We start from the raw sequence: 23,227 nt of genomic DNA, 5'->3' as shown, positions 1-23,227 counted from the left end.
CTTCCCAAGATCGTGTTATATGGCGAGCTCTCCACTGGCCACCGTGACAGAGGTGCACCAAAGAAGAGGTACAAGGACTGCCTAAAGAAATCTCTTGGTGCCTGCCACATTGACCACCACCAGTGGGCTGATATCGCCTCAAACCATGCATCTTGGCGCCTCACAGTTCGGCGGGCAGCAACCTCCTTTGAAGAAGACTGCAGAGCCCACCTCACTGACAAAAGACAAAGGAGGAAAAACCCAACACCTAACCCCAACCAACCAATTTTCCCCTGCAACCGCTGCAACCGCGTCTGCCTGTCCCGCATCAGACTTGTCAGCCACAAACGAGCCTGCAGCTGACGTGGACATTTACCCCCTCCATAAATCTTCGTCCGCAAAGCCAAGCCAAAGTAAGTAAGTAAAAAGTAATATTTCTTCTATTTCAAATGGTTTTATTAATTTATTTTGCTACTCTGTTTGTAATTTCGGTAGTTCAATTTTAGTTAGAAATTCATCTATTTTGTCTTCTTTCCCTTCGTTTTCAGTTTGATATAATTGTTCGTAGAATTCCCTGAAGTTTTCGTTGATCTCCGTTGGGTTATATGTAATTTATTTGTCCTTTTTCCTTGATGCCAATACTGTTCTTTTAGTTTGTTCTGTCTTAAGCTGCCACACTAATATTTTGTGCATTTTTTCTCCTAGCTCATAATATTTCTGTTTTGTCTTCATTATGTTCTTCTCCACCTTATATGTTTGTAGTGTTTCATATATTATTTTCTTGTCTGTCAATTCTCTTCTTTTAGTTGTATCTTCCTTTATTGCTAATTCTTTTTCTGTATTTGTTATTTCCCTTTCCAAATGTTCTTTCTCAATTGTAGTCCTTCTTCATCTTAGTTACATAATTTATTATCTGTCCTCTGATGAATGCTTTCATTGCGTCCCATAAATTTATTTTTCACTGATTCCGTATTTATTTCAAAGTACATTTTAATTTGTCGCTCAATTAATTCTCTAAAATCCTGTCTTTTAAGTAGCATGGAGTTTAATCTCCATCTATACATTCTTGGTGGGATGTCCTCTAGCTCTATTGCCAATAACAAGGGTGAGTGATCTGATAACAATCTAGCTTTATATTCTCTTTTCTTAACTCTTCCTTGAATGTGGGCTGATAACAGGAAGAGGTCTATCCTTGAGTATGTTTAATGTCTACTCGAATAATATGAATATTCCTTTTCCTTTCGGTGTTGTTTCCTCCATATATCCATAAGTTGCATTTCCTGCATCGATTTAATAATAAATTTGATTACTTTGTTTTTTGTGTTAGTCTTTTTTCCAGTTTTATCCATGTTTGAGTCCAAATTAAGGTTAAAATCCCCTCCTATTAGTATATTCCCTTGCGTATCTGAGATCTTCAAAAAGATATCTTGCATAAATTTTTGATCTTCTTCATTAGGTGCGTATACATTGAGTAAATTCCAAAATTCTGAATATATCTGACATTTTATCATTACATTCCTCCCTGCTGGATCTATTATTTCCTCTTCTATTTTGATTGGTACATTTTTATTGATTAATATAGCTACTCCTCTGGCTTTTGAATTATATGATGCTGCTGTTACATGTCCTTTCCAATCTCTCTTTAATTTCTTGTGTTCCACTTCAGTTAAATATGTTTCTTGCATGAACGCTATATCAATTTTTTCTTTCTTCAGTAAATTTAACAGCTTCTTCCTTTTGATTTGGTTATGAATTCCGTTAATATTTAAAGTCATATAGTTCAACATGGCCATTTCATACTTTGTTTATCTTTCCTTTTCATTTCCTCATCACCACCTTCACTTCTTATCCATTTCTGCTTTTTTTTTTGAACACATTATAAGACAACATTTCTAAAACATAAAATATTTCCACTATTCTCATATCTAAAATTCCTTTAAACCCAATAGTCCCTCCCCTTTCTGAGTTGCCCTTTGTCCCTTGTTGGGCAACCACATCTCCCCTCTTCATTTGGATTTGCGAACCCACTCGCAAGCATCAACTGATTTCGCAGTGAATGTTATTCTTCCCCACCCAGCCCCCCCCCAGAAAAGATTTTAATCTTCATATATAACAAAGGTCACTCTCTTAATTCCCTCCTTACTTTCTTTCTTCCCTTTCTTTCTCTTCTTAGTTCTTACTTATACTTTATTCTTCTTCTTCATATATAGTTTGTTATCATTTTTGTTCTTGTTTTATCTCTTCATCTCTCTGTCTGTTTTGTAGTTGTTCTGCAAATTTTTGTGCTTTTTCCGGATCCGAGAACAGTTTGCTTTGTTGCCCCGGGATAACTATTTTAAGCACCGCTGGATATTTTAACATAAACTTAAAACCTTTTTTCCATAGGGTCGTTTTTGCTGCATTAAACTCCTTCCTCTTCTTCAGGAGTTCAAAACTTATATCTGGATAGAAAAAAAAATTTTGACCTTTGTATTCCAGTGACTTTTTGTCTTCTCTTAATTTTTTCATTACTTTCTCCAATATATTTTCTCTTGTATAACTTGGGAATTTTTCTAGAATGGATCTTGGTTTTTGTTGTGGTTTCGGGGCTAATGTTCTGTGTGCCCTTTCTATTTCCATTTCTTCCTGTAATTCTGGCCTTCCTAGGACTCTGGGGATCCATTCTTTTATAAATCCTTTCATATTTTTGCCTTCTTCATCTTCCTTAAGACCCACTATCTTTATATTGTTTCTTCTATTATAGTTTTCCATTATATCTATCTTCTGAGCTATCAGCTCCTGTGTTTCTTTAACTTTTTTATCAGATTCTTCTAATTTCTTTTTTAAGTCATCTACCTCCATTTCTATGGCTGTTTCTCGTTCTTACACCTTGTTACTCTTTTTCCTATTTCTGTCATGACCATCTCTAATCTACTCACTTTTTCTTCTGTACCTTTTATTCTTTGTTTTATTTCACTGAATTCTTGTGTCAGCCATTCTTTTAATGTTTCCATATATTCTTTAAAAAAGTTTTTATCCATGTACTGTCCCTTCCCTTCATCTTCCATTTCTCTGTGTAGAGTTTGATGTTCTCCCTCCTCTTCTTCTGAGTCCAGTCCAGGATCTGTGTCCGTTACCTCTGTCTCTTCTGATCTTCTTGTTAGGTTGTTTATTTTATTTTGTTGGGTATTTTTATTTTTATTATTTTTATTAGAGGTGTCTTGGTGTTGATCTTCTTCCTCTGGGTTGGTCATCTGTTGTTTCTCTGATTTCCTTTTTTTATTCTCTTCCTTCGTGTTCCCGTTATTTTCTATGTTTTCCTGTTGAGAGTCTTGCTGTTGTGTTATACTTGTCTGTTTAAGCTGTGGAGATTTGCTCCTCAGCTGGTCCCCCCTCCTGTTGGTGTTGCTTTTGTCTTGTGCATCGCACATGCGTGGTTGCGCACTTTTGTTTGGCTCCGTGAGCCATCTTTGTAGTTCTGCGTTCGGGGTTTCCACTGACCTCAGGGAGCGGGCTTCTCTCTCCACGGTGGGCCTCCTTGTAAAGGTAAGGCCTTCACCTTTCTCTTCTGACATCTTTCCTTCTTCTTTTCTTCCCATTGTTTTTGATTTTTCTTTCTTTGCTGCCATTTTCTCCACATTTTTATTTTTAATTTGTTATGGTTTCTGTGTTTGTAGCTTTGTTTTTTTTTTTTTTTTTTAAAACTCTTCTGGAGAGGGCTGGTATTTTCTTACCAGTCACTACTCCATCACGTGACTTCTCTTGGAAGGCCTAACTTGAAGGCAGAGTACATGGTTATTGGCAGGATTTTTAACAGTGTGGAGGATATCCTCTGCTCCTCCACACTGTTAAATATCCTGTTTAAGGTGAGTGGAGAAAGATTAGGAGAGATGTCAGAGTTGAGGTTTTTTTTACTCAGAGAGTGGTGGACGCTTGGAATGCATTGCCAGCCAAAGTGGTGAAGGCTGGTACAATAGAAACATTCAAAAGACTCTGAGATAGGCACATGAATATGAGAAAAATAGATGATTATCAGTGTGTGATAGAGAAAAATTAGGTTGCTGCGTAGTCTAATACTACATATTAGACTCCACAACTATACTATATTAAATATGGTCGAGGGAGGCAGAGGAGTGTCTGCAGGACTGCTTTGAATTGGTGGACTGGAACATATTCAATAACTCATTCATAGATTGAATGAATATTCAACAGGTGTCACCGACTTCATCAAGACCTGTGTGGATAAGAATGTGCCCACACGCACATTCTAGGTGCTTCCCAAACAGAAGCCTTGGATAAACCCACCTTCTGAGGGTGAGATCAAGGGTGTTTAAGGTCGGTTATCTAGATTTCTACAAGAAGTCCAGATACGACCTGTGGACGGCCATATCTGAAGCAAAAGTGGCAAGAGGAAACTAGAGAAAGAGATACTCCACTACAGCAGGGAGTGCAGGCCATTACAGCCTACAAAGTGAGGGCAAATCATAGATGGCTGCTTCATTACCCAGTGAGCTGAACACCTATGCCTGCTTTGAAAAGAGGAACCAAACAGTGCCTACTAGAATCCCTGAAAAGGCTGAGGACCCTATGATATCTGCCTGTGAGGGCAACGTCAGAACATTCAAGAGGGTGAACCCTCACAAGGATTCAGGCCCTGACATCATACCAGCCAGAGTACTGAAAATCTGGGCCAACCAATGAGCCAGAGTGTTCACAGACATTTTCAACCTCTCATTGCTGCAATCAGAGGTTCCCACCTTCTTCAAAAGGACATCCCAGTCAAGAAGAGTAGTGTGAGCTGCCTCAATGACTATTGCTCATTAGCACTCACTTCTATTGTGATGAAATTCTTTGAGAGGCTCGTCATGGCCAAAATTAGCATATACCTAAGCAAGATCTGAACCCACTGCAATTCGCCAGTCGTCACAATCGCTCCATAGCAGATGCAATATTGCTGACTCTCCACTCAGCTCCAAATCACCTCGAAAACAGCAACTCATACATTCGGTTGCTCTCATCGACTACGGCTCAGCCTTCAACACCATTATTCCTTTAATGCTGGTCAAGAACCTACAAACTCTGGGCCTCTGCACCCCCCTTGTAACTGGATCCTTGACTTCCTCATCAGAAGAACGCAGTCAGTACAAATTGGAAACAACGTCTCCTCCTCACTGATTATCACTCAGGTGCACCTCAAGGGTGCGTGCTTAGTCCACTGCTCTACTCATTATACACCCATGACTGTGTGGCCAGGCACAATTCCAGTGATTTCTACAAATTTGCCAATGACCCCACAGTTGTTGGCAGAATTGCAAACGGTAATGAGGAAGCGTACAAAAGGAAGATAGATCATCATGCCAACAATCTTGTGCTCAACATCAGCAAATCCAAGAAAATGATTGTGGACTTCAGGAGGAAGTCAAAGTAACACGACCCAGTCCTCATTCGAGGGCTCAGTAGCAGAGAGGGTCAAGAACTTCATATTTCTGGGTGTTAAGATTTCCAAGAATCTGCCCTGGAGCCTCCATGTCAATGTAATCATGAAGAAGACTCGCCAGGAGCTATACTTTGTGAGATGCTTGAGGAGATTTGGTACATCACTGAAGACTCTCAAAAACCTCTACATGTGTACTGTGAAGAGCATTCTGGCAAGTTGCATCACTGTCTGGTATGGGGAGCCAACTCTCAGGACAAGGAAAAACTCCAAAGGGTTGGTAACTTGGCCTGCAACATCACAGGCACCAGGCCACTCCATTGAGGACACTGCCTTACTTTTTGTGCACTATATTTTAAATTTACTGTTGTAAAAGTGATTTATATGAATGTTTGCTCTATGATGCTGTCGCAAAACACCGAATTTTGTGACTTGTTCATGACAATAAATTCTGATTCTGAGTAGGTTTACATAGGTCAGCACAACATCATTGACTGAAGGGCCTGTACTGTGCGGTAACATTCTATATTCTATGTTCTGTGTTCTGTAGCATGGTCTGCAGGGCATGTCCCACTGTCTTTCTGTTAGCAATGTATAATCTACAGTCATTCCAACTTCCACATGAACTCATTTGGTCTCAACCTATCAGAGATAATCCCTTTTCCACCTATCTTCCTTGTCATCCTCCTCTGCTACCACAAACGACCTGATTTTCTTTACTTTCCAATTTTAACAAAGGGTCCCAAATTGAAAATGCTACCTCTAAATGAAAATCATCTCTGTTCCTTCACTCTTAGGCCCTGCAAAAAAATACTTTGCTAAAGGAGAGCTTTTTCCAGGACTGCAATGGTTCAATGAGGCAGGTTGCCACTACCTCTCAAGGGCAGTGAGGGATCAGAATAAATTCTTTTTTCCTAAATTATATTTATTTTTTTTAATATAAACTAATGCAAAGTTTAAATCAAACCTTGGTAATGTTCAAGGTTTCAGGGAGATAGTGGTCAGCTGCAAGACACAAAGTGAAAGTAGGTTATTTTAACTTTCCACATGTTGGCTGGGACTCAGATTCAGTAAAAAGGCTGGATGGCTTAGAATTTGTTAATATTTTCTTCTTTTCAATTTTTTAATTGTTTCAGGTTAATAAATATAACAATAATACAAAGAGATCAGGATTGTATTAATAACTGTTAATGTATACAAGCCCAGACATTAGGTAACATGTGTAAACTGAACCTCCCAACCTCTTAAAAGCCACTGTCAAATGTTTTCTATGTTAATATATTGATATACCAACTCAAGTGAGTGCAATACTGGACCTTCTATTAGGGTTTGAGACAGAACATGTTACAGAAGCACATGTAGGGGAACACTTTGGGTCCAGTGATCATAATGCCATAAGTTATGGTTAAGAATAGGTCTGGTCCTTGGGTTAAGATTCTATATTGGAGCAAGGCCAATTTTTAGGAAATGAGAAAGGATCTAGAAAGTGTGGAATGGGCTAGGTTGTTTTCTGGAAAGCATGTGCTTGGTAAATGGAAGGCATTCAAAAGGTGAAATTTATGAGAATACAGAATTTGTATGTTCCTGCAAGGATTAAAGGCAAAGTTAACAAGTATAAAGAATCTTGGTTTTCGAGGGATATCTGGTTAAGAAGGGAGAAGTCTAGAGCCTGTATGGGCATAAGAGCAAATGAGGTATTTAAGGAGTATAAAGTATGCAGCAAAAAATTTGAGGGAAATCAGGAGGCTAAAAGAATCATGAGGTTCTTTTGGCAGAGAAGGTGAAGGAAGGGCCTCTACAAGTATATTGAGCATAAGGATAGTAAGGGACAAAATTGGTCACCTTGAAGATCAAAGCAGTCAGCTGTGTATGGAGATAGAAGAGATGGGGAGATCTTAATTTTTTTTTTGCAAATGTATTTTCTCAGGAAACTGGTACAGAATCTAGAGGAACAAGACAAACAAGCAGTAAGGACATGGAACCTACACAGAGGAGGCAGTGCTTGCAACCTTAAAGTGAATAAATTTGGATAAACCCCCAGAGCCTGATAAGGTATTCCCTCAGACTTTAAGGGAGGCAAGTATAGAAATTGCAAGGACACTGTCAGATATATGTAAAAGATGCTTAGCCACAGGTGAGATGTCAGAGGGTTGGAGGGTAGCACATATTGTTCTATTTTTAAAAGGCTCCAAAAATAACCCAGGAAATTATAGCCTGGTGAGGCTCACATCTCTGGCAGGTAAGTTATTGGAAGGTGTTCAAAGAAATTGGATATATAGGTATTGGATAGTCAGGGACAGATTAGAGATAGGTAGCATGGCTTTGTGAATGGTGGGTTGTGTTTAACTAATCTTTTACAGTTTTTTTTTAGGTTACTAGAAAAGTTGATGAATGAAAGACTGTGAATGTTGTCTAGATAGACTTTAGTAAGGCCTTTGACATGGTCCCACATGGGAGGTTAGTCAGGAAAGTTCAGATGCTTGGTATTCATGGTGAAGTAGTAAAATCGATTCAATATTGGCTTGATGGGAGAAGTCAGAGAGTGGTAGAGAGTGATTGCTTCTCAGACTGGAGGCCTGTGATTAGTGGTGGGCCTCAAGGATATGTGCTCTATCCATTGTAGTTTGTCATCTATATCATGATCAAGAATCTGGATGATACTGTGGTAAATTGGATCAGCAAGTTTGCAGGAAAGAAGGCTTTCAAAGCTTGAAGAGGATCCAGATCAGCTGAGAAATGGCAGAAAGAATTTAATGCAGACAAGTGTGAGATATTGCAGTTTGGAAGGACAAACCAAGGTAGGACATACATGGTAAACAGTAAGGCACTAAGGGGTGCAGTAGAAAGATCTGGGAATGCAGATACATAATTCCATGAAAGTGGTGTCATAGGTGAATAGGTTGCTAAGAAAGCTTTTGGCGCATTGGCCTTCATAAATCTGAGTATAAGTGTTAGAATTATATGGTGAGATTGTAGAAGTACTGATGAGGCAAAATTTGGAATTTTGTTTGCAGTTTGGTCACCCAATTATAGAAAAGATATCAATAAAATTGAAAGTTTGCAGAGAAAATTTACTAGAATGTTGCCAGAACTTGAGGAATTGAGTTACAGGGAAAGGTTAAACATGTAAGGACTTTATTCCCTGAAGTGCAGAAGAATTTAGGGAAATTTGAGAGAGGTATACAAAATTAAAATGGGTATAATTAGAGCAAATGCAATAGACTTTTTCCCACTGAGGTTGATACACACAGAGGACATGGTTTAAGGGTGAAAGGTGAGAAATTTAGGGGGCTTATTAGGAGGAATTTCTTCACACAAAATAGTGGGAAAATGGAACAAGCTGTCAGCTAAAGTGGCTCAATTTTAAAATTTAGTAAAAATGTGGACAGGGTGGGAGCAGAAGGGAGGTATATGACTGGGTGCAGGTCAGTGGCAATGGGATGAGGCATAATGACTTGTTGGCACACTTTTGTGCTGAAGGGCCAAAGGGCCTGTTTTCTGTGCTATAATGTTCTATATTTCTATAGTTGGCAAGAAGTGCATGGCTTTGAATAGGGACTCATGAATGGATTCAATGGATTGACATCTGCTTACAAGAGAAGATTTAAGGAAAATTTTGATGGATCTGCAAGGGGAGGGTATTTGTTTGAAACTCATCTGTACTCCATTTACAAATTTTGCTGATAAATATTGTGAGGCCAGTCAAGCAATTGTTAGCTCGCATGATCCACAAATTAGTATTTCTCACAGTGAGAATGAGATTAATGGTGGAAAGATTTTAAATCAAGAACAATTACAAATAAGCTGCTGATTATGGTTACCTGGTTCTGTTTATTATTTATAAAGATATTAACTGATGTGAAACAAACATGGTCAAGTTAGAACAGTGAAAACTTAATTTCAGAGGACTGCATCTATTTGTCAGTTGCGCTTCCACATCCAGATAGAGATATATCAATATCACCTCCAAGAATCAACACAAAAAAAACCAGGTTTGAACAATGCACCCCAAGCAACATTTATGACAATGCTTCAGTGAGAGTACATGAAGTAATATTTGAATTTAAACACAGTAAGTGGTAAAAATTCAGAGAAAAATAGAGCAACATTGTTCTAAAATATAACAACAAATTCTGAGAAAGCTACATTGAAGAATGATGCTTCAAGCCTGACAGCTCATTCCAAATGTAGCATTCCATAACTGTCGTATTTACACAATTTTGTCGTGAAATTATCACAATTTTTTTGTCTCGCATGATGCAAAAGGCAGCACGATTTTGTAGTCAGTCACCCATACGAAGAGCTTGGGGACACTACTGACCATTTCATACTAAAATTTCAGACTTGACGCGAAGCCTGGTGTCTCTGAGGTCAATTGAGAACTTCATAAAATTGGTCTGAAATCCTGTCAATACTGCAAGGGAATTCACTATCCTTGCCTATTACCTTTTCGAGTTAAATATTGGGAGCTGCAATCTTTGGAAGCATACACAGCAGAATAAAAGTAAAGCACTGCAAAAAGAAGCAACAGTCCAGAACAAAAACATACGAGTCTGCCACAAGAGTATTCTGTCATTTCAGATTTCAGGATGGCAGATCTGTCTGCCTTACAGCAGATGAAAGAAAATTCCATGCAATACTGAACTCCAATATTGAACATGACAATATAAGAATCGTGAATCTTGAGATTGTGGTTAAAAAAAAGTCATGCATCTTGTATGTAATTATTTGACAATGGAAAAGTCATTACTAAATTACTTTCATTTCAAGTTATCAACTTGTTACAACTGTTTTTAGCAACCAGAAGATCAGCATTGGAGATTTAATTGTGAACATATGTCAAATTCATTTAATCTTAAAACTAAATAAGATGCTTATTTTATGTTTAAAAATACATTGGGTGCATCTGGCTAACTTCATCTCATCTCACCTCCAGCCACTCTGTGTGGCAGTAATTCAATGAGCAGGAGAATTTGGAAGACTATTGCAATGATAATCACTGCCATACTGAGGGTCAAATTGCTGCAGGCTAAAACTATTCAATAAACTTGGGATTAAGTTGATATAAAATTGCAGAAATGCATATGGAACATTGGTTTTATTATCAAAAAAAGATCACCAGTTGAAGATTGCCAGGTAATAATGCCTCCTTTTCCACATTAAAGAAAGAATAGAACCAGAAACTGAAACATTAAAAAATCCTTCTAATAAATATTCCTCCTCACTGAATAATGTAATTTCCTATTAAAGTCAATGAAATATTGAATCTGTGCAATCAAGAACCTGTATTTATTAAATGTCTTACTGTACTTTCATAAACATGCTGATTGGAACTAGAGTTACCATTTTGTAAATTTAGGATAATAAGAGGGAACGAATTGGTCAGGGCAGTGGTTCTCAACCTTTTATTTCCCACTCACGCCACCTTAAGTAATCCCGTCCTAACCACCGAGTACCTTTGGCAATCTATGCCATAGATGCTCTGTGATTAGTAAGGGATTACTGAAAGTGGTATGTGAGTACAGTAGGAAAAAAAAAGGATGAGAGCCACTGGGTCAGGGTGAACTCCCTACAGACAGAGGCCTCACTTTACCTCCTCTAGTCTGATAGAAGCTGGGTGGAAAGACCATTGAAACGAAGGCCAATCATAAATCCCATGCCTTCCACTCATGTCCCAAAATAAGCCCAGTCTCTTGATCAGAGTACTCTTGGGAAGGAAGCAGAGTTTGACAATAAATAAATTGATGATGTGTAATGATGTCATGGGGATAAGGCATGTAATTCTGGTGGAAACCTGAACGAGGGGAGGGAGTATTTGCTTCCTGGTGAAGCAATCTGTTGGGAACCTGGTGGCAGGAGAAAAGACCAGTAAGTACGTTCAAAAGTTTCACTTTTGTTTTCCTTGTGGAACACAAGCTCAGGAATGCTCTTTGGCCTTACATAGTAGGTAACCTCCTTCAAGAGAAGTCCTGGGTTTGCCTTGAACCAAGATCTGATCTTTAACATAACCTTTCCCATCCCATCTTCTGATCACTGCCAGATACCCTCACCAGCTCCCCTCCACATCTTTGCATCCTTCAAAAGAACAACCCTGCCAACGTGTTTCATTGCATCCCAATCCGAGTGAGAGATTTCTTTATCACAAAGGCGTCCAATGCTGCCCTCCAGTCAAATAGCCAATCCAGTTGGATGTCAGTTTGGATCTTCCAAAACTTTATTGAAATGGAGAGTTTGATCAAGATCAACAACACCTCCACTTTCACAGCCTTTCCAAATGTGTTACTCATTATCATGTTTATGAACACAAGAGATAAAATCATGCCAAAAATTTCACCAAAATTCCTGATGATAAATGGTGTTTCTCTTGTGGATTGTCTTCAGTTAATAAATGACTGTGACACATTTGTAGCTTTCATTATCCTTCCAGGTTTGGAATTCAAATCCTACTTCAGAGACACACCCAAAAATACATGTAAATTGCCAGTGATTTTCAGAAATTTAAACATACTGATTGTTGGCACTCACTCAAAAAAAATCACTTAGTACTGTACTGGGTTTTTGTTTCAAACCAAGAAGTAAAATGATGGGACACTGGAAAATAATTAAATAGAAGTTAAATGTATTTTAAGCAACCAATTGAATGTCATGTCCCAAAGCCCACAGCAATTTTCATAACCAATATTTAACATAAGAGACAGGCATAAAACAAATGTGGAACTGGAACTTACCAATGCACAGAGCAGATCAACGGCTTCCAAGATAAGTTCCTGATGGCCAATGCGTGTGACACCCAACTCCTCAAGCTCCTGATGTGTAATGTGTAAAATTTGCTCTCCATTGATCTTTTCCCTCTCAAAGTTTTTTATATATTGCTGGAGACAGTCATCAAGCCCTGAGCACAAAATCAGAACAAATTGTTTGTCAGTACAATAATCGAATCATAAAAGTGTACACCTCTGAAGCCTAACCAATTGCTTCTGTGATTGCACAACCTAAAGATCATCTTTCATTTATTACCTGCTGAGCTCCTCCAGCATTGTGTGTGTTTTTACTTCAACCACCATGATATCTACGGGTTTTTGTGATTTATTTTCAATTATTACAATCAATTCCCGCCCCATACAAAGTTCTGAAGGTACATGAGCAAAGACAGCAATTTTTTTTTTTCCAATTGATGGCACGATCGACTGCTGAGGCAGATATTAGCACCTAAATGTATTAGCTGCAGCATTTCTAAATGTGGGCTTCTCCAGATTACTCATGTCCATAACTCTGTCACACAGAAAAACAATTCCTTTACATTGATTAATTCCTTTCAGTTGGCACAACACTATGCAACTGAACTGTTCTGTTGTAACTAAAAGTAACACACATATTTTCTCAAAATCAATCCTGTAAAAATAAATGTTGAATGATATTCACAAGTAGAAAACGAAGGTGCTAACAACAAAACATTCTTTGCCCTCTTGCAACCAAGTTCTATTCTTGCGGGACAATGACAGATGTTAATCATAATCAAATATCTTGGCAGGAAAATATCAGCAGAGCTAATGAATGCATTTTACTTTTTCATTCTGATATGAAGAAACAAATTATTTCACATATTACCACATAAAACCAACAAAATGTATGATTATGTACTGTACATTGAATTATAGTGAAACATCAGTGGGTCTGTTGGCCCACAAAATCTGTGCTGGATAAAAACAGTCACCCACCTCAATCCTATCCACTGTTTGATCCATTGCCACAAGGGTCAAGTATACATCCAAGAACTTTTTAAAAGTGATGAGACTTTTTGCCCATACAAATTTTTCAGGTCATAAGTTCCTGACTCCCAGATCTCACTGGGGTGAGAAAGTCCTTTTTCAGCAAGATTTCATTCAGTGTTATCATGCACACTAAATGCATAAAATTGGTTTTCCTTTTTTTCCCCCTTGAAAGGTATGCCAAGAGACACCTCTAGTCCTGCACCCATATCAAGGTGAGAAAGAGAAGCAAGAAAAAGAGTCCCTTCAACGACATGGATTTGACCACTTCCTCAGATTCTACCACCTCTTGGACCTGTAGCCACACCGCCTCCCTCCTGTCCATTCCAGCAGTGAGCCTGAATTTGAGGTATTCAAGTCACCCCCTCCCTCTCCCCAAGGCAATCCCTGGTTCCAAATACTCAAGGTCACAGTGCCTGATGTCCCTGCTCATTCTCTAGTCCTTCAACCAATACTAATCTATGGCATATGGTTTTTGATTCCACTGTTATGTCTTTCTTCTTTATTCTATCCAGTCCTTCATAATTTTATACATCTCAAGCACGTTCCCCCTCAGCTGGTTCTATTCCAAAACAAAATAAACTCATCATCCAGTCTTCTCAAATTGCTACAATTTGCTAGTCCTGGTAATGTTTTCATAAATTTCCTCAGCACCATCTCAATTTTCCAACTTCCCTGCATTTTGGGTTTTTTTTTTACCAGCTTGCTAAGCAGGACATATTAAAAGTATCTGGGAGGACCAGCTACTGATTACAAGCATCTATGGCATCTCTAGGCACACAGGCTTCTGGTTCTATTCTGCCTGTTAAGCACTAAATGCTTGTACTTCTTAAGACTATTTAAAGCTACCATCATTACTTGTAGCTCTGCATTCATCCAGCAAGTTGAGTTCTGGGTAGAGCACCAAACACTTCTGGCTCAAGCATTTGCCAGAATCTTTAGGGCAGTGGTTCTCAATCTTTTTCTTTCCACTCACATACCACTTCAAGTATTCCCTATGCCATCGGTGCTTTGTGATTAGTAAGGGATTGCTTAAGGTTGTATGTGGTTGGAAAGAAAATGTTTATATAATAAATTTATTTATTCGTTCAACAAAGTTATTACATACAGTAAAAAAAGTACATATTATGAACAATAAAAAAATTATAGAAAAAGAAAGAAGACCCCCCCTCCCCCTCTCAGCCAGAGAGCCAAAGAAAGAAAAAAAACCTGAAATATATTTACTAAAATCTAATCAAGGTAAATCTAAATGTAAATATTCTAAATATAAAGACCACTTATTAAGAAAACAAGAATAATTATCATGTAAAACATACGTGATTTTTTTCCATTACCAAACAAGTTTTCATCTCATTATGCCATCTATTAATATCAATCACATTAGCATTTTTCAATGTACTTGCTATACATTTTTTTGCAACAGATAAAGCTAAATATACAAAAGCAATCTGAAATTTGTCTAATCCCAAATCTTTCAAAGGATTCAATTCACCCAACAAAAATATTTCAGGTCCAGAGGTATTTTGATCTTGTACAAATGTTCCAAAAACAATTAAATTGCTTTCCAAAAAGATTGTATATGTACACATAACCAAACAGCATGAAAAAAAGTTACAACTGAATTACCACATCTAAAACAAGAGTCTGATTCACTAACACCATATTTTTTTTAAAACTTTTCAGGTGTTAAATACAATTGATGTAAAAAATCGTAATTAACCATTGCATAACGAACATTTATCGATCTAGTAACACTATTATGACAAATATCTAACCAGTCATCCTCAGAAAAAATAAAATTAATATTCTTTTCCCTTTTAATCTTAGATTTATCCCATCTCTTTTTTTCCATACTTTCCTATAATATTTGGTACATCAATGAAATATATCCCTTCTTTGGTGCCATCACAAAAAAAGATTCAAATTTAGTCAATTTAGGTAAAATCATACCCCCAAGTTTTTTTTTTATACATTTAGATTTCCAATGTAATAAACATTGATTATACATTGAAAAAGGAATAAGTTGGTTTTTATCTAACGGTGTTAAAGTAAATAATTTATCCTTAGAACCTATTGTTCTATTTTTCTTCATCCATAACTTCATTAGATGTTTTAGTATAGGTACATTATATTGTTGTAAAAAATATAAATTCCACTGAAACAAAAATTGATGTATTTCAAATTCAGAAATATTCGCCGTCTCAATTTTAGTCCAACTAAATCCGTTCCAAATCCATTAATGAACTAATAAATTTAAATTGAGCTGCCTCATAATAATTTTGAAAATGTGGTAAGTGTAATCCCCCATTGCATATTTCCAGGTTAGCTTATTCAAAGCTACTCTCGGAAATTTACCCTTCCATAAAAATTCTCTAACCATTTTATTTAAATCTTGAAAAAAATCCTTATTAAGTAAACATGGAATTGACTGAAACAAATATTGTATACATGGAAAGATATTCATTTTGATTGTATTTATTCTTCCAATTAAATTTATAGGAAGATCCTTCCACTTAATCAAATCAGCTTTGATCTTTTTCATTAACAGTACATAATTTAATTTATATAAAGATTGATAATCAACATCCACATTTATACCTAAATATTTAATTTGATCAGTCCACTTCAAATTAATAATATTCTTATAAACTGAATAATCTCCTTCACCTATCAGTAAAATTTCACTTTTTTCCCCAGACAAAGATCCATTTTGTGTTAAACATTCCTTTTAAGTGTAAAATTGACTGAGCTGGATTTGTTAAATACACCAGTACATAGTCAGCAAATAAATTAATTTTATACTCCTCATCTAAAACTCTCATACCTTGTAGCTGTGTATTTTGTCATATCAACTGCGCTAAAAGTTCAATTACTAATGCAAACAAAGCTGGAGACAAAGGACAACCTTGTCGAGTTGAACGAGTTAATTTAAAAAGTTCCGAGATCTGACCATTTGTCAATACCCTGGCTATTGGTTTATTGGATAAAGCTTTAGTCCAACCAATAAAAGAAGGACCAAACTTAAATTTCTCTAAGACTTTAAATAAAAAGTTCCACTCAACTCTGTCAAAAGCCTTTTCTGCATCAAGAGATATCACCATCGGATGGTCAGGGCACTGTTGATATTTATTAATCAAACTAATCACTCAAAGAATATTATCTGAAGCATACCTATTCTTTATGATACCTGTTTGATCAACATGTATCAACTTAGGTTAAAAGTTAGCCAATCGATTCGCTAATACTTTAGCTATTATTTTATAATCTACCTTTAACAAAGAAATTGGTATATATGAAGACACCTTTAACAGATCTCTATCCTTTTTAGGAATTACAGTAATTAAGGCACTAAAGCATGATTCAGGTAAATCATAATGTTCACTAATCTGTCGTAACACATCTCCAAACACTGTAGATAAATCATCATAAAATACCTTATAAAATTCAACCAAAAACTTGTCATCACCAGGTGATTTTCCATTCGGCATTTCCAACATAGTCAATTTAATTTCTAAATCAGTAAAAGGAGCCTCCTGCTCCAATATGTCTTCTTCTCCTAGTACCGGTAACTTCAACACCGATAAAAAAGAGTCAATCGATCCACTCTCCTGTTTTTCCACAGAAGTATATAATTTCTTATAAAATGAATGAAACTCATCATTAATCTCACGAGGTTTGTAAGCAATAGTCGAATTTCATCTAACTGCATTAATAACCCTTGATACCCATTCTTTCTTTAACTGCCATGCAAGTACCATATGCGCTTTCTCACCCCATTCATAATACTGTTGTTTAGATCTATTAATCAAGCATTCAAATTGATAAGATTGCAACGCATTATATTTCAATTTCAATCTAGACAACTCTATCTTCTGATTTTCTGTCACATCTCTCTGAAATTCATTTTCTAATTCATCAATCTGTTTCTCTAATTCAAGGCTCTCAAGCAGATAATTCTTTTTAACCTTAGAGGTATAACTAATTATTTGACCTCTCAAGTATGCTTTCATAGCATCCCACAATATAAATTTACTCTCAACGGAGTTAAAATTTTCTTCCAAAAAGAGATTAATTTGTTTTTTAAAAAATTCAATAAATTCCGCTTTTTTTAACAACATCGTATTGAATCTCCAACGAGAAGTTGCACGAACTTTTTCAGAACTTTCATAAGTAAAATACAACAAAGAATGATCTGAAATTACCCTACTTTTATATTCTGCCTGCAGTATTTTCCCCTGTAAATGTGCCGATACTAAAAAAAAATCAATTCTAGAAAAAGATTCATGTCTAAATGAATAAAAAGAGAAATCCTTCTCTGTTGGGTTAAGACGTCGCCAAATGTCCATTTTAGATTCTTTAACATTTTTTGGAGATTTATCTAATAAAGGTTCTAAAACACAGTTAAAATCTCCTCCAACCAGAACATTTTCATTAGCTTGCCCCAAAAGCAGAAATGCATCCAAAATAAATGCTTCATCATCCACATTCGGTGCATAAATGTTAAGTAAAGTCCAAAATTCATTAAAAATCTTACAATTCAACTTAAGAATACTTCCTGCATTCATTTCCATTGATTGTAATTCAAAAGATAATTTTTTATGTATCAAAATTGCTACTCTCTTAGCTTTGGAGTTAAATGAAGTAGAAAAAACATGTCCAACCCAGTCCCTCTTCAATTTCATACTTTCCTTTTCATTCAAATGCGTCTCCTGTAAAAAAGCAATATCAATCTTCATCTTTTTAATGTAACCCAAAACTCGCTTACGCTTGATCAGGTTGTTTAATCCCTGAACATTAAAGATAGCAAATTTCAAATTCGACATATCTAATACAATTGCTAAATACCAAAAAAATCACAAAATTAAAAATAAGAAAAAAAGTGAGAATTTTTTTTATATAGAACCTTCAAATTAAAATATATAGGCCCTCCAAATAAAAATAATATTTGTTAATAAGGGAAAAGAAAAACAACAACAAAAAACTACCAAAAGGTAGTAACTCCCTAAAAAATCTGGGTGTGGATTACCCACTAGTGTCTGATGACTAACAAAGAAGTTAGTGCAATCCTCTCCTCCCCAGCCAGCCAATCAAAAATATTAACGTATTACAAAAAAAAAATCAGCCTTGAGATTCCAGTCCAGATGGTGAACTCATTTCAAGAGTAGGTGAACTCATTTCAAGAGTAGGTGAACTCATTTCAAGAGTAGGTGAACTCATTTCAAGAGTAGGTGAACTCATTTCAAGAGTAGGTGAACTCATTTCAAGAGTAGGTGAACTCATTTCAAGAGTAGGTGAACTCTTTCCATTCCCATTCTTTCCACTTCTGCCATTTTTCCCATTTCCAAGTCCATCAGATTTTCTATTAGGAGATAATGGTGGACTTCTTCTTTGTCCTCTGACATCCGGTAATGAATTAGCAAAAACCATTGCTTCATGCTCACTCTCAAAGAATTGAGACTGATAGTTTCCATAAAACACTTTCAACACAGCAGGATAATGAAAAGCAAATTTGTAACCTTTACGCCATAAAACATCTTAACTGGATTAAATAATCGTCGACGGCTGATGACATCTTGACTCAAATCAGGGTAGAAGAAAACTCTACTATTCTGAACCATCATTGGAGCTTGCCTTTGTCTTGCATTTTGAACTGCAAGTCGAAGAATTGTCTCTCTATCCAAACAATTCAAACAATGAAATAACACAGCTCTTGACGGTTGACCAGGTAGGGATGGTCTTCTTAAAGATCTATGTGCTCTTTCCAATACCAATCCATCAGGAAAAGACTCTTCCCCCAACATCTGGGGAATGCAATTTTTTAAAAATTTGACAGGATCTTGACCTCTATACCTTCTGGCAAACCCACAATTTTCACATTATTTCTTCTGCTTTGATTTTTCCAAATAGTCCATTTTCTTAACTCTTTTTCCCGGGCTCCTAAATCTTTAACTGATTTTTCTACCTTTACTATTGTTTCTGTATTGGATTGTACCTGTTGTTTAAATTCAGAAAAAAAAGCTTCAAATTTTTTAAAGTTTTCCCGATTTTCTTTAACTTCTGCCTTCATGACAGTGGTCTGAAATTATATTAGTATTCATTTGAACCAGCTGGTTCAATTGACCAGTAATAACATCCAAATAAGAAGCAAAACCTTCAAACATCATGTAAACAAGCTGAGGTGCAGTTTGAAATGCAGGATCCAATTCCATAAGTTGTAACTCACTTTCTTCCAGGTCTTCTTCCATTTCCTGTGCAGTGGTAGAGTAAGGCAAGACCTCTTCTTGTTGTTCTTCAAAAGGCAGCATTCTAATCGTTTTGGTATGAGTTTGGGCACCCACTGTCCCCCCACAGACCATTTTTTCATAAAATTACGGAGTTCTCCGTAATTAACAGCGCCACCCATGCCCATAATCGGTGCAGACTGCGTGTCTGCTGTCACAATCCTCTTCCTCCGCGCTCCCGTCTCTTCCAACAGGGGTGTTCGCTGTAGCAAACCTCCAGGCTCATGCCCGACCTCTCGGGAGCGCACTCCTTCCTCTGCAGAAGGGTCGAACCAGTGCCATCTTGAGACTGGTGAGTAGCTGTTCCCTTAGCTTTTGTCCCCACCGGCGATCGTTGAAGCTTGGGGATCACTGAAAACGAATCTGAGGCTGTTCCAGGTTGTTTAGGCCCCAATTCTTCTGCACTTCGAAACTGTATTTTCTTTTGCAACTGAGACTTAGTTTTTTTTACATTAGCAGCCATAATGGCTCACCAAAATATCACACTGAAAATTAAAGTTTTAAAATTAAAAATAAAGGGTTAAAAAACGGGCACTTAAAAGTCTGACCAGAGAGGACAGGGATTACACGTCTGGTCTCTACGCCATCTTGCCACACCCCCCCAAAAGAAAAAGTTTGAAAACCACTGTTTTAATTGTACCTACTTGACTCATTATGTGCATGGTTTCATTACTCCAAAGGAAATGGGCCAATGACAATTTTTCTTAAGCAAAATATTTCAATAACAATTGGGTCTAATAAAGTGATTCTCAAACTTCCCTTCCTAATCACATACCACCTTAAGCAATCCCTTACTAATCACATGGCATAGAGATTGCCTAAAGTGGTATATGAGTGTGAAAAAAGTGATGCTTTAGGGACAAGTGCTGAGTGAATAATTCATCTTGGCTCCTCCAGTGGTCCTCAGCATGATATATCCCAATCTTCAGTCAGTTCAATTCACTCCATGCAATATTGAGAAACAGCGAAAGACTGTGCCCCCTGATAAGATCCCAACAACAGTACTGAAGGCTTATACGTACTCCAGAATTTGGCAAACCCTTGGCTCTGCTGTTCACGTGCAGCTGCAGTAGAGCTGCAACTCTGGCATCAACTCAGTAATCTGGAAACTGCCCATGGATGTCTTGGTCACAAGAAGCAAGACAAGTAGCAGTTTATGTGACACTATCTCGTCGCCAGAAACCAGGTTCGAACCCAGTGCGTACTATCAGGAGTTTGTATGTTCTCCCTGTATATGTATGGGTTTCCTCCGACCATTCAAAATGTTCCAAGGTTGTAGGTTAATTTGGGTGTAATTGGGCAGCGTAGGTATAAACAGCCAGAATTGACTTCTACCATGCTGTAAACTAAAAAAAAAAATTTAAATTTAAAATTCAATCCAACCAATTGCCACCGCATTAATCTACTCTTCATCAACAGCAAAGTGATGGAATGGATAATCAATAATGCTGTCAACTGGATTTTCATGGCAACAATCTGCTCAGAGAAACTTATTTTGGGTTCCAAAAAATTATTCCGCTCCTGACCTCATGACAATGTTACGATCTAAATCAGAAGCAATGGTAATAATCAAGACAATGGTTTAGTAAAACAATCATTTTTATTATTATTATTCTTCATAACATAACACTTCTTGCTTAATTTTAAACTTAACCCCACTATGTGTCGTGTGTGTGAAAACCCAAACCAAGATGATTTTAAAGTTCAGTCTCAGAAAGCTTTGGTGTTGAAACTCTGTCTTCACTGCTGTTCTAAACCAATTATGGAGTAAATGTGAGGCATCAGGTTTCTTTAAATTGTTGCTCAAAAAAAAATAAAGTATTTTGAAACATTTAGTCAGACCTCTTTAAAACTCACAGATTTCTTTTGTTCAATTGTTTTCAGAACAATGTTTCTTCATATTAACAATGTTCTCTCTCTTGCATGGAGACTTTGGAATCTGTGTTCCACATGAAAAATCTGTCCACTTTTCTAAAGAGACAGTGAAGTGGCTATTTTCTTCCATGATGATTTCACAAACTCAAACAAGGGTTAAATGAAGTGCCCAACTCGAACAAGACACTGTTGAATTGCCCTCTTTATCTTAAAAAGACAGTCAGAAATGCTCTTCCTCATTTAAAACCCACTTATTCTGTGTTCTCCTTTGACCAGCAGTAACATGTAACAAGACCTTTTCTAGTTATTGTATTTCAATCCTATGTTACCTAAAGGATGTCCAGGAATCTTCTGTTTTCAAAATGCTTCTCATTCCAGTAATATTTTTCTCTAAAAACTCATCACATGACACGTGACATGATTTCTGTTTCATTCCTCCAGAACCATGAATCATGGCAGAAGGCCCTTTTAACCATATAACAATTGCAGCACAGAAACAAGCCATTTCAATCCTTCTAGTCTGCACCGAACTAAGTACTCTTCTCTCACCCCCCTACCTGCACCTTGCCCATAACCGTCCATTCCCCTCCAATCCATATACCTATACAATTTTTCCTTAAATGACAAAATGGACCCTGCTGCCACTACTTCTCCACACAGCCACCACTCTATGAGTAAAGAAGTTCCCCCACATGTTACTTCTGAACCTTTGCCCCTTAACTCTTAACTCATGACCTCTTATTTCAATCTCCTCTATCTTTAAAGGAAAAAGCCACATCAACTCTATCTAGCCCTCTCAAAATCTTAAATACCTCTATCAAATCCACCCCCTCTCCAATCTTCTACGCTCCAAAGAATAAAGGCCTGCTCAATGTTTCTTTGTAATCTCGATTCTGAAACCAAGGTAACATTTTCGTAAATCTCTTCTGCACTTGTTGATAGCCTTCCTATAATTCAGTGACCAGAACTGCACACAGAATTTCAAATGTGGCCTCACCAATGCCTTGAACAGTTTCAACATCACCTCCAAACTCCTGTATTCTATGCTTTGATTTATAAAGGCCAGCATACCAAAAGCCTTCTTCACCACCCTATCCACATGAGATTCTACCTTCAGGGAACTATGAGCCATTATTCCTAGATCTTTCTGCTCCACTGCATTCCTCAACGTCTTCCCATTTACTAGTATGTCCTGTTTTGATTATTCCCACCAAAATGAAGCACTTTACACTTCTCAGCATTAAACTCCATCTGCCATCTTTCAGCCCACTCTTTTAAGCAGTCCAAATCCTCCTGCAATCTTTGAAAACCTTCTTCATTATCCACAATTCCACCTATATGTATCATCCACATATTTACTAATCCAATTTACCATCTGCCATCTTTCAGCCCACTCTTTTAAGCAGTCCAAATCCTCCTGCAATCTTTGAAAACCTTCTTCATTATCCACAATTCCACCTATATGTATCATCCACATATTTACTAATCCAATTTACCACCCCATCATCCAGATCACTTATGTAAATGACAAGCAACAAGGAACTCAATACAGATCCCTGAGGTACACCACTTGTTACCAGCGTCCAGCCTGATGAACAGTTATCCACTATGACTCTCTGGCATCTCCATTCCAGCCACTGTTGAATCCATTTGACTATCTCAAGATTAATACCTAACGACTGAACCTTCCATGTGGAACCTTAGTGAAGGCCTTACTGAAGTCCATATAGACAACATCAACTGCTCGACCCTCATCAACATTTTCAGTCACCTCTTCAAAAAATTTAACAAGATTGGTCAAACGTGACCTTCCACGCACAAATCCGTGTTGAGTGTTCCTGATCAGACCCTGTCTCTCCAGATACTTATATATATTTTCTCTAAGAACACTTTCCATTAACTTACCTACA

General features: G+C 37.1%; 1 protein-coding gene and 1 pseudogene across 1 annotated transcript in view; both read right to left on the bottom strand.

Annotated features, from left to right (window-relative positions):
- LOC138741630 ((3R)-3-hydroxyacyl-CoA dehydrogenase-like) overlaps window positions 1-10,398 on the bottom strand; it is a 30,810-nt pseudogene extending 20,412 nt beyond the window's left edge.
- Window positions 1-23,227, bottom strand: part of LOC138740666 (connector enhancer of kinase suppressor of ras 2) — a 763,661-nt gene that overhangs the window by 668,219 nt on the left and 72,215 nt on the right. Inside the window, exon 2 of the mRNA XM_069893653.1 lies at window positions 12,121-12,284. Within this exon, the coding sequence (XP_069749754.1) occupies window positions 12,121-12,284 (164 nt within the window). The remainder of the gene's footprint in view (window positions 1-12,120; window positions 12,285-23,227) is intronic.

The sequence above is a fragment of the Narcine bancroftii genome, chromosome 8, assembly GCF_036971445.1.
Source record: "Narcine bancroftii isolate sNarBan1 chromosome 8, sNarBan1.hap1, whole genome shotgun sequence".
Classification (NCBI taxonomy): Eukaryota; Metazoa; Chordata; class Chondrichthyes; order Torpediniformes; family Narcinidae; genus Narcine; species Narcine bancroftii.
The sequence above is the reverse complement of the archived record's forward strand: the minus strand, read 5'-3'. Positions and strand labels throughout refer to the sequence as shown.